At 41.0% G+C, this 10,818-nt stretch overlaps 2 protein-coding genes across 2 annotated transcripts in view; one reads left to right on the forward strand and one right to left on the reverse strand.

Annotated features, from left to right (window-relative positions):
• The window catches only part of tdrd1 (tudor domain containing 1), a 14,794-nt gene extending 8,827 nt beyond the window's left edge, over positions 1 to 5,967 (reverse strand). Inside the window, exons 1-15 of the mRNA XM_010792118.1 lie at positions 5,884 to 5,967; positions 5,369 to 5,548; positions 5,144 to 5,181; positions 4,990 to 5,050; positions 4,149 to 4,196; positions 3,864 to 3,978; positions 3,645 to 3,711; positions 3,474 to 3,554; positions 3,193 to 3,372; positions 2,948 to 3,091; positions 2,640 to 2,805; positions 2,419 to 2,502; positions 1,749 to 1,925; positions 1,564 to 1,671; positions 211 to 279 (exon numbers count right to left, since the gene is read on the reverse strand). Of these exons, the coding sequence (XP_010790420.1) occupies positions 211 to 279; positions 1,564 to 1,671; positions 1,749 to 1,925; positions 2,419 to 2,502; positions 2,640 to 2,805; positions 2,948 to 3,091; positions 3,193 to 3,372; positions 3,474 to 3,554; positions 3,645 to 3,711; positions 3,864 to 3,978; positions 4,149 to 4,196; positions 4,990 to 5,050; positions 5,144 to 5,181; positions 5,369 to 5,540 (1,510 nt within the window). The 5' untranslated portion in view covers positions 5,541 to 5,548; positions 5,884 to 5,967. The remainder of the gene's footprint in view (positions 1 to 210; positions 280 to 1,563; positions 1,672 to 1,748; positions 1,926 to 2,418; positions 2,503 to 2,639; positions 2,806 to 2,947; positions 3,092 to 3,192; positions 3,373 to 3,473; positions 3,555 to 3,644; positions 3,712 to 3,863; positions 3,979 to 4,148; positions 4,197 to 4,989; positions 5,051 to 5,143; positions 5,182 to 5,368; positions 5,549 to 5,883) is intronic.
• Positions 5,968 to 6,710: 743 nt separating this feature from the next.
• Positions 6,711 to 10,818, forward strand: part of ccdc186 (coiled-coil domain-containing protein 186) — a 32,626-nt gene continuing 28,518 nt past the window's right edge. Inside the window, exons 1-3 of the mRNA XM_010792116.1 lie at positions 6,711 to 6,829; positions 8,389 to 9,394; positions 9,820 to 9,946. Of these exons, the coding sequence (XP_010790418.1) occupies positions 6,715 to 6,829; positions 8,389 to 9,394; positions 9,820 to 9,946 (1,248 nt within the window). The 5' untranslated portion in view covers positions 6,711 to 6,714. The remainder of the gene's footprint in view (positions 6,830 to 8,388; positions 9,395 to 9,819; positions 9,947 to 10,818) is intronic.

Here is a 10,818-nt window from a genome sequence, read left to right on the forward strand (position 1 = left end):
CTCAAGCAGATCCTTCAACGCAATTTAGCACACTTTAGTAAGTTGTAACCATTAAACATGTGCTTTGTGGTGCATTAAGATTACCTGCTAGACACATGGCAGGCAGGCCTGCATGGGCCGGGCCCAAGCAGTGAGGAGCTGATAGGCCCGCAGGTGGCCCCTAATCGCACGCTCCCTCAGAGCTTGCCAAAAAATCTAGGTAGCGCGCACACAGAAGCACGCTCGCTCGATGATTACGGACCAGAATTTTGGCGCCCCTAGTAGCCACTGGCTTGTCCTCTGGAGAAAACCAATAACACAGAGGTCAGAGCCTTGGTAACAACGCATCGTCAACCCAAAATACTACATTTGATATTACCTTATTACAATGCATTAGCAGGGGCATTTATATAGAGGGATTATACTTAAGCAATAGCTTGTCGCGAGCTATTGCTTTTATAAAACGGTTACCAAGTGTGGCAATATGAAAGAAAAATACACACCCTAATTTAAATAGTTTTTATTAGTAAATAATGATGTTCAAAATCAAATATTCCCTCCGTTGCCTTCTGCACAAAACATAGTGCAAGGTGGTTGCTATGCAACAACACTAACAGCAAGCGAACATATTAGACAGAGAGCGTTGATCCATTATTTGGTTGTTTATTTACATTAATGTGTATGTTGCTGTTTATTGTGCAGCCACTGAAAAACTGTCCAGCATCAGTAGCATGGCTTACGTGGTCACTTGTATAGGTTGAGGTTGTTCGAGGCTGTTGCTTGGCGTGGCGAGAATATTGCTTCACTTTCTCCGGTCCCCGAGATTGGGCTTCCAGTTGCTCTGGAGAGAGCTTTCGCACCTGTGGCCACTAACGGTCATAATTTCTCTGCTTTGTTTCAAGACCCGCATCAGAAAGCTTTTGAATGGTGGTACTTTTCCAGTTGGTCTACCTGCTCTTCACGTAGCTCTGCATGTCGTAGTTTAGGTGCTTTTTTTTCTGGAGATAGGCACTGCTCAATCCACTCCTCCATAGTAAGACCCCCCCGGAGGTCGAAGTTAATCTTAAATGTTTCCATCTTATGCTTTGTAAGTTTGTTTCGTAACGGAAGAAATGCAAATTTATAAAACTGACAAGTCAAATCAAGCAATCTGATTGGTCGATGGTGTTTTGGCGGACCTCTTTGATTAAAGATTTGAAAACATCGTTGCTTGCTTTAAAAGTAGCAGAATTAATTATGTCAAACCTTGGAAAGTGTATCCCTGTGATATCCATGCCCTAATGCCAGAGGAACTGCACACTGAATATTTTTTGCCGTTTGATGTCTATGTCTGGACCGCTGCATAAAAAGGAGGGTTTCTGCCCCGTTACTTCTCCGCTGCTTTCTTGTTCCAGCCCAACTGTTTTTCTTAGACGCGGAGGGATACTGACTTGTTGTGAAAAGTAACTTACAATTCTACCTGTGGTATACGCTCAGTATATCACGGCTAAGAACCAATCAGATTGCTTGATTTGACTCGTCTGTTTTATAATTGCAAATACACAACAACTAGGTTTCAATGTTACTCCTGTGTATATGTTATACCTGAGAACTGAGCACAGCAAACTGTGCCGGGGGCTGGTCTGAAGTTCTGGGGGGTTGGGGTCTGGCTGCCGTGCTCCCTCAGCTTCAGCTGCAAGTCCTGAATGACTCCTGTAAAACAAAAGCTCACAAGTTAAAGATATAGGTTTGGATGGTGCGTTTGTAGTACCAGATGAAATGCTACTTACCAGCGTTCTCCACCTTCTGTATGATGATGTCATCGGGTGACTGGAGGTGGGTGACCACAACAGAGAAGGAGTCGCCCACCGCCTGTGTGAGGGGCTCCGGGGGCTGAGCCCAGGTGTTGTCATCCTTTCCATCAGAGCAACGCCTGAAGTTCTCCAAGGATGCACTCACCATGGCATCTGAGGGAAAACAAACTTTACTTACCTAAATTGATAGCAAAAACACAACAAACGCAGAAGGGGAAGAATTCCATTACATCAGAGACTTAATGATTTGTCCTATTTAGCTGAAGTATCCGTCAAATCTGTCTCTAAAATTAAGTGACTTTCATTTCTTTTGATACCGCAAAAGGCATCTGTATATTAGATATTTCAGCAAACTGTGGTGTTGCACATGTAACTTCTTTGAGGCTATGAGCCATATGGTTGCATTCATTGTTGTGAGAATATTGTATTGCAGTGTTTTTGGACACTTGTGAATTATGCGTAATGTTTTGTTTTTGTTGAGCGCACAGGAATAAATTCCAAATAAACTTCTGTTGATGTGCAAACGATTGACTCTTGAATCGTGTAACAGGAACGGATGAAGTTATCTCCCCAGCTCTATCCCTTATGTCACAGCCCTGTTCTGCAGACTGATTTCAGATTGGGTGGCTAAGCACATATGGCTTACTTATTTCTAGGCGAGTTGGTGTTTCGCTGACTGTTTCCTCTGCTGCATATCCATGCTCCAGGAGGAATGCGCTCAACTTCTTTCCTAGAAGACAAAAGATAAAGACTTTTATGTATGGCTTTAAACGTTTGCAAATCCTTTCCTCTGTATCTCTATCACAAATAACACTTAAACCATTAATTACCCATGATTTCATCATTTTCCAACTTTGTATAACCTACCCATGGAAAGCAGGATATCCACAGCATGAATGCGACCATTTTCTAGGGTTTCCTCGAGCTTAACAGTCACAGTGTTGCCGGCCAAGAGCCGTTTCACTGACAAACAGCACTCGGCTGACCAGCTGTCAGTCACAGGAACCACCCCTGCAATACGGCACTCCATTGCCTGGGAATGATAGATGCAAGTGCTAATGTCATCATGCTAGCTGTAAGACACTGAAAGACTGTCAAGTGAATTGTATGTTGTGACAGTGTGTTATCTTTGCCATGCTTAAAAACGGTATATAGTGGAGCGTAAATGCACTTACACATGGACAAAATGGCGGAACATTAGCTGCAAGAGGCTTGATCCTGTCCACAGGGACATTCTCTTCATTGCCGAAGTCAATGTAAAGGATTTTAGCTGTCTTCTGGTCAGCAGCCAAAGTCTGGACAAGGCCTCGGTACCAGTTCTACAAACACACAAATAGAGTGAAACATACAAGTGATACAGGCAATGATTGAGCCAATCGGTATATGTCACTGATTTCATCGAGAGAAGGCCTCTGCTCACCATGTCAAAACAGAATTTAACCCCGCAGACCTCTCCAACGTGGGGTACGTATGTTGTCACTGATGAGCAGCTGTACGTTTTCTGAAGTTCTCTGCTGATTCTTTGAAGAGCGACCAGCAGCTCAGGACTTTGGGCAAGGATGAAGAACTTGCCAGGGCTGTAGAACTCTACAACAGATGCCTGACAACCAAACAAAATCACAACAAAGTCATTGCATGTTAGTATTTTTAAAAGTTGGTTGGATCAGTCTTACAAATGAAGGGCAACTGGATATGTTATACCTGGATGTCGGTTCCCTTAATACTTTTTGTCATATGCAAGTCCTTAAAAAAGACCCTCTCGAGGCTGGATGCATCACATTGCTTAAAAAAAGAAGAAAGAGGTTTAACATACATAATAAACATTGACCACAAATCATTCACATTGGCCTATTTCAAATCATCTGCAAATACCTTAGACTCAAGCATGCTAGCTTGGTCTCCCGTCACTGGCAAAGCTTCAGTTTCCTGAGTTTTCGCTCTGAGATTAAAAGAAACGCGTCAGTGCACATTATCTATTGGACAATATATAATAAATCTATTCTTGACTGGTGAATCACATATTGATATTTGCTTTAATTAGAAAATCATCACAGCTGACAGTAAGTAGCACTTAGGGTTGACCCAGCTTACTTTGCAGGTTCTGGATCAATGGACTTGCACATGTGTCTGTGTGCCTTCCAATCTTCTGTCTGACACACCACAGAGCAGTAGGGCGTCTTCTTGCAGCGCTTACATCGAACATTTCCTGTCACATGAACATTTATTAATTAGATTGCTAATTGTATTAGATTTAAATACAAATATGCACTAACAAAACTTTTCTAAGTGGTAAGAAGGAATTATCTAGTAAAGGTCATCAAAATTGTTTTTGTTTTGACTCAATAATTGATCATTCTCTACCGGTGTTTCCCCTACCATTGTCTTGGAGGGGCGCTGTGCCCTGCAAAGGGAGCCCCACTCCCCCTGAAATTCAAAATGTTATACATTTTATTTTATTTGTTATATTATTTGTTTTAATATATATATAAAACTATAGCACCAAATTGCAACTCATCTATATCTACTGTCACTTTTCACATTGAACATTTGCTCTTTTACTAAATAAACTAAACGCTCTCATTTTAAGCTGTGAGTGTAGTGTTTTTGACCCTAAGAAACACTGATGCATTAAAGTGGACCTATCATGCTATATTTGAATAATATAGTGTAGGACCATACCTATATAAGGCATATTTATACTTTTTATTTTTCAAAATACCAAACAGATCATGCATTTTAGCCATTCCTTATTTCGCTCAATTTAACACTGTCTTTGCATGGGCTGATTCTGTGAGAACAGCACCATCTACAGGCCTGGCATGTGTACTACAGCGTCTCCAGCGCTTTCGAACGGCAATGTCCATGGCTCCTGATTGGTGGAGTTGGCCCAATAGCCTAGCGCCACTTCTGTGAAGTCATAGAAGTGTTCAAATCTGGATCAGTATGCATCAGATCCGTTGCAGCCCCTTTTTAAGAGATTTGAGTATGGAGGAAAATAGAGAGGGTTGTGTTTTCTGACACTTGGTGAGTTCCCTGGAACACCGGGGACACATATTCATGTATAAAAGACGTACAAAAGTGCATTTTGCATGATAGGTCACCTTTAATCAATAACAATAATCCACAGCTCCTCTCTCGGTCTGCTTCAGAGGATTTAAAAAATATATATCCCAATGCCACCCCCTGAACTTTACATGCCATTTTACTACAACATTACCTTTCTGACCACAGAAGTTGCAGAAGTATACCACCAGTGCTGGCGGCATGGATCCTAACATCTATTAAAAGGGAAAGAAAATGTGGTAAATGGCAATGTACAGCAAAACATATTAATTAATCTAATCATAAAGAACAGTAAAGTTGTTACATACTACAGGTTGATCCATGCTGACTGGTGCATTTGTAGGGCCTGCAAAAAAAGATAAATGAACAAATAAGGGCCAAATTAATACAATTTCCATGCTTTACAGTTAACGTGGTATGGCGCTGCAGTTACTAATTGCATTGTACAGTTGTCCAGATTAGAAAAAAAACAGGTATTCCCGGCAGGTGTCTCAGGTAATAAAAGCCTTTCGGCTAATGATTGCAATGATTACCGTCTTCAACGGCACCTAACAGGGGCTGCACAGGTGTTGCATCGGGCATGGTGGGAGCCTGAGGTATGGTTGGAGGCCGAGGCCTCGGGCCGACAGGAGCGAAGGGGCTCGACAATGGCTTCCTCAGAGGCAGGTTAGGTCGAACAAAGTTTGAAGCAAATGAGCGGTGCATGGCGGCAGCTGCTAATGTTAAAAATATTCGGTTATGTTAGACAGTTTATTAAAAGTATATTTCAAGTATAAAAAGTGAACAAAAGCATCGTTATGCTCCTCTCAGGGAGAACACGTGCGTCTTTAGCTAGCTAATCAGCATTGACCCGCTAACGTTTCACTTAGCTGGGACTGATGTTAGCCCGCTAGCTACTTTTAGCAAATTACACGGCGACAGTTGAACATAACGTTGAACAATACACTGGAGTAATGTTGTTATACGACACAGTTGTAATTATAAACCACAAAATAATGAAATATATATACACTTTATAGATTAATATTGCGCAGCCAATAGTTGTTACCTGAGTGCACGTGCTGGCAGAATGGGTGAAAGTGCCGAACACATGCGCAATGGATTGTGGGTAGGTCTATGCTCAAAGGGTGTGGTCCATGGGGTGTGGTCAGGATAAATATATTTGTATTGGGTTAATATTAAGCTGTGACATTGGTATCCATACATATCCAAAATGATAATTGCTTTTTTTTAATTATAGGAACAACAGATTGGCCTTGGAGCTATGAGGAATTTAAGTGACTTGAAAATATTGTTAGTGCTCATGCCTGCAACCTGCAACCATCATGTGCATTGATTGCTGGCTTTGTCACTCAGTCATTGCACAATGCACACTGACTTTATTAATTGCATTTCAGTCAAATAATGTATCAGTACAATAATCATGGGCTGCAAGTCAGTACATGTATCACATCAACAGTATGTGACATGTTGTATTAAGTGTTTTTTTCTTTGTTATTTGTTAAAATATTAACGTGTCTGTAAATCTATAAAATCATGTGAAAGTTTACCTTTTTCTCTTTTTTTATAACAATTTCACTTCTGACGTTTGACATTAAGAAAAAACAGTAAACATTTAGGCATAATAAAAACTTGAGACAGAACCGGCATGGTAGCAGGGTACAACATAACAACATAGGGTAGCTGTAATAGTAGAAATAATAAAGAGGAAAAGAAAAAACAGAAAAGGAAGGCTATAAAATCCAGTCTCTTCAATGGGAGCACATTTAATGTGGAGGTGTACCTGCCATGCGTTTACGTCAGACTGACGTAACTTCTCACTGGTCTCTGATTGGTTTATATCTCCTCATCATTTCTCCCGCAGTGGCCATATTTGTTGATGTGTCATATCAAAGTGACTTGTTGGGGCTATCAGCTGTTAAGGCAGAAAGCTCAAAGTTATCCCTTATACCGGTTCGATCGCATTGGATTACAACATGGGCTTTTTGCATTCGGTAGGTGAAAATATAATCATGTTTATTAAGCGTCATGTGTCTTGTATGTTGGATTGCAGCGTTAGTTTCGCTAGCTGCAGTGTAGCTAACGCCTCTCTTATCAACGTTAGCTTAGCTAGCTACAGTAAGCAGTGGATCCATACAATATGTCAGTCTGCACTTATGCGTAACATACATTTGAACCACCCATTGTTGGTATCATATGTGTTACGTTATGCAAATCGTGTCACTAATACCTTGTTTTGGTTAACTAAGCAGCTAGCAAGATTAAGTTAGCATTGGTATGGCTATCGTTAAATGAACCGAACTGTTAATAAAACGACAGTAAATACAAATGGCACTTCGGCCTGCTGCTATCTAACTACACAGTCACCTACCCAAGGCATGAAAACGTAAATCGTGTATTTTGATTCGGCTGGTTACTGATTATTATGTTCACTCATTTTGACATTGATGGCATGACACCTGTCGAAAGAGCATCAACGCCAGTGTGTGTTTTTATCTGTTGTGCTTTCACCATTTACGCGATAAGCTTAATTGGCTGGATATATGTGGCTATGATCTACCTATTACTCATTAACGTAATGCGGTAGTTATGGAAAAACTGTAGGGAGTACGGATTAGATGATAAGGAAAAAGCAATGACAAATTGTTCTGGTGTGATTCAGGATCAGGAAACATAGTGTTGCATATCATCTTTCCAATGCAATATCTAAAACTAAAAGCCATGGGGATAATGTTTAACTTATATTTGATATATGAGGTTCAACACATGACTGAATGTTTAAGTATGAGACGGGAGGACTTTGTTTATTAACCATTTCCATGTCTCTGGTGTGAAGAGGTTTAGTGGCCTGTTAATTTAAATCCCTCACATAAAGTGACCAAGAAAAGTGTCATCAAGCTAATCCATAAATGTTGTATTTCATATTCTTAAAAGTAGACATGTAAATACCAACACGTGTTCATCATGTACCATTGGTCATCCCTTAGGAAAGTGCTATATAAATAAAGCTTTATTATTATTATTAGGAGATACAGTTTTTCATATTGCTTCAATTGTATACTGTACTTGAGAAACATTGTACAGTTCTTTTCCATAATCAAATCCTACCAAGTGTGTCATGAGAGATTTGAAAGATAATTGCATTAGGGTGAGGCTTTGTCATGATCTAAAATACCTATCTAAGTTGTATGACATACAGCGCCACAGACCAACAAGTGTAACCCACGTAACAGGTGTTGATAAGACCAAACAGCTTAGTGTGTGTCTGTTGGGGATGACTCTGTGTTATGTGGTCCTTTTGTTAACAAATCCTCTTGCAAATAACCATGTGGAAATATAAATCTTGCTCTCTGGTTACTCCTAGCTCACCACAAGGACAACATTGTGCCCAATGACCATGCAAAAAGCTCCCGGCTGCTATATTGGTTACATTCAGGAATTTTAGGCTGTTCACAGAAAAACTATTGTGACCAAATGTATGAAAACAGTTATTTTGTTTTGCACAATTTTTGAATCTTGCTATCTTCTCTGTGTCTACCTTTGCCTCTACCAGATTTGAACCAGAGAGGGACCATGGAACAGCCTGGTCCTGCCTCGGATACACACATGATGGAGGGATCGGAGGTTGAATCAGTGTCAGAAGAGTCACAACCGGGGAATCAGCACCACAACAGCGCATCTAACATAGAAGAGGAGGAAGACATCTCTCACAACCACAGTGCGGATGAGGCGGACAAGTTCAGTCAGGCAAACGATGAAGCAGAGCTTGACAGAGAATTCATCAAGACTACAACAGATGTTCAGACAGGCATACAGACAAGGTCGGAAGCTCAAACATGCAGTCAGGAACATGAAGAGGGGAGTGAGCTTGATGCTGGCTGTGACAGCAGTACAGCTTTTATGCAAAGCAAGCTCCCTTCCCTTTCAGATGAGGCTGTTGGAGCTTCAGTAGCCCCAGTCATAGCTTTGGATGACGTGGAAAGCTCTGATTCTGTTTCTGAAGGCACAGCAGAAACCTTATTGACTCTTAATGAAGTGAAGGATTCTCATGCCACACACTGCAATGAGCAGCCATCAGTCTTGGTCACAAATTGTCCCACAGAGCCATCGCCTGCTGATGATAGCAGCTCAGCAGAAAGTCCATCATCCCCTTGCCTCCAAAGTGCTTCCAAAAACTCCCCTACTGACTCGACAACCACCTCCGGGTTCTGCAACGGCCCTTCTACCCCCAGTTCAGACACAGTGGGCTCATCACCTGCTTCCAGCCCGCAAACTAGTGCCGACAACCCGGCCCCCTCCCATTCCTTCTCAAGTCCGTATGACACTGATTGCAGCCGAAAGCTTATCTCCCAGATCCAGCGCTCCCTGTCACAGGAGTCGCTGCTGGATGAGCTCGAGTCAGAGCTGTTGTCTTGTCAGCTGCCTGAGGGGGAACGTAAAGGTGAGGGCAAAGGAAGCCCACCTATCAACGGACTCCCTACAGACCAAGAGAACTGCATGGTGGTCTTTGAGAAGTGTGTGCAGTACCAGTATGCACAGCAGGAGAAGTCGATTCAGAGGTAAAGTGCTATTTCGTCAGTTAGAATGGACGCAGTATGCCGTCAGTTATTAGATTATTTCTGTCTCTGGTTTATCTGCTGCCTAGAGTTGCTGATTATTTACAAGGCCACCTTCGTAACGTCATTTTAAACTGCTATTTGTACAGAACTTGGTCAGTTTTGCAAGTGTTTTACCTACTTTCTAAATGCTATTGTTTTTCTTTTCCTTACACATTCTTTTTTTTTTAATCTTCCTTGATTTAGCAGACACACAAGAATAATTGTTTCAAGTAATGTTTTTGTAACTCTTTGGCTAAATGACAGAGAGTGACCCAAATACTTTCCTATCCGGCGCAGTTCATTACAACACTCTACATTCTTCACTAATTGGCTTGGACTTGACCTGAATTGGTATTGTGTGTTGTTGTTTCTGTCTGTGTATATAGGCTGCTCGAGGAAAACAAGAGGCACCAGGAGCTGATTTTGGGTATATGTTCAGAGAAGGACAACATGAAGGATGAACTAAAAAAGAGGACAGAAACCGAAAAGCTGCACATGGCCACTATTAGAAAGGTTAGTTTATTTCTCTATTGTCCATTCACATTGTTCACGGTTCATATGGCACTGACTGTTGGAGCACAAACACAAGTAATGTGCTCTGTATCATCAGCATCCCTTGGTCTAACACAGGCATATTCTGAAATAATGGGCCATGTTTGTCCTGCGTATCTCTCCAAGCTATTTTTAATCATTTTTGGAACACAATGGAAGCATATGTTTTTCATTAACAAGGAAGCGCTCCTCTAAAATGTTTTGCCTCACTTCCTCCCTGGCGTGGACATTGATTTTGGCTGTAAAATGTTTTGTGTTAGAGACTGACACAGCTGAAGAAGATGCTATAACTAAGTTTATGGTTAAGAGCATTGATTCTTTAAAAGTATTTTCTACCTGTAATTTAGCGAAGCTTGCGTACAAGTACTTATCTATTAATTGGATCTGTTCTAGCATCACTGTTGCCATGGAAGGAACAATAATTGATTCTTGCTTTCTTGGTAACAGCATTTGTTGAAGCATTATGTAAGCAGTAGGAGGGATTTTTATGGCATGAACCCAATGTATGCTTTTTCTTTTTTTCTCTCCAAACACCATATTTAATTATGTTAGACATATATTAGGGATGTCCCGATCACCTTTTTTTGCTTCCGATCATTTGATTTTGACAATTTGCCGATACCGATTTTTCCCGATCCGATCTTTATGCAATGCATTAAGAGAAAAAAAAGAAAAAAAGCATTCAAGTTGTCCCTTAAGGTTATTTTTTTATTTAAATTGGATATTCTATCCAACATGGATATAGCTTCTTTCTTTCACAGCAGCATTGGATCAGTTCAGTTGTGCAGCATTGGATCAAAACAAAATAAAGCTTATCAGTACTCGTTAGCTTA

Source organism: Notothenia coriiceps, unplaced genomic scaffold (genome assembly GCF_000735185.1).
Source record: "Notothenia coriiceps isolate Sejong01 unplaced genomic scaffold, NC01 NC01_scaffold00036306, whole genome shotgun sequence".
Classification (NCBI taxonomy): domain Eukaryota; kingdom Metazoa; phylum Chordata; class Actinopteri; order Perciformes; family Nototheniidae; genus Notothenia; species Notothenia coriiceps.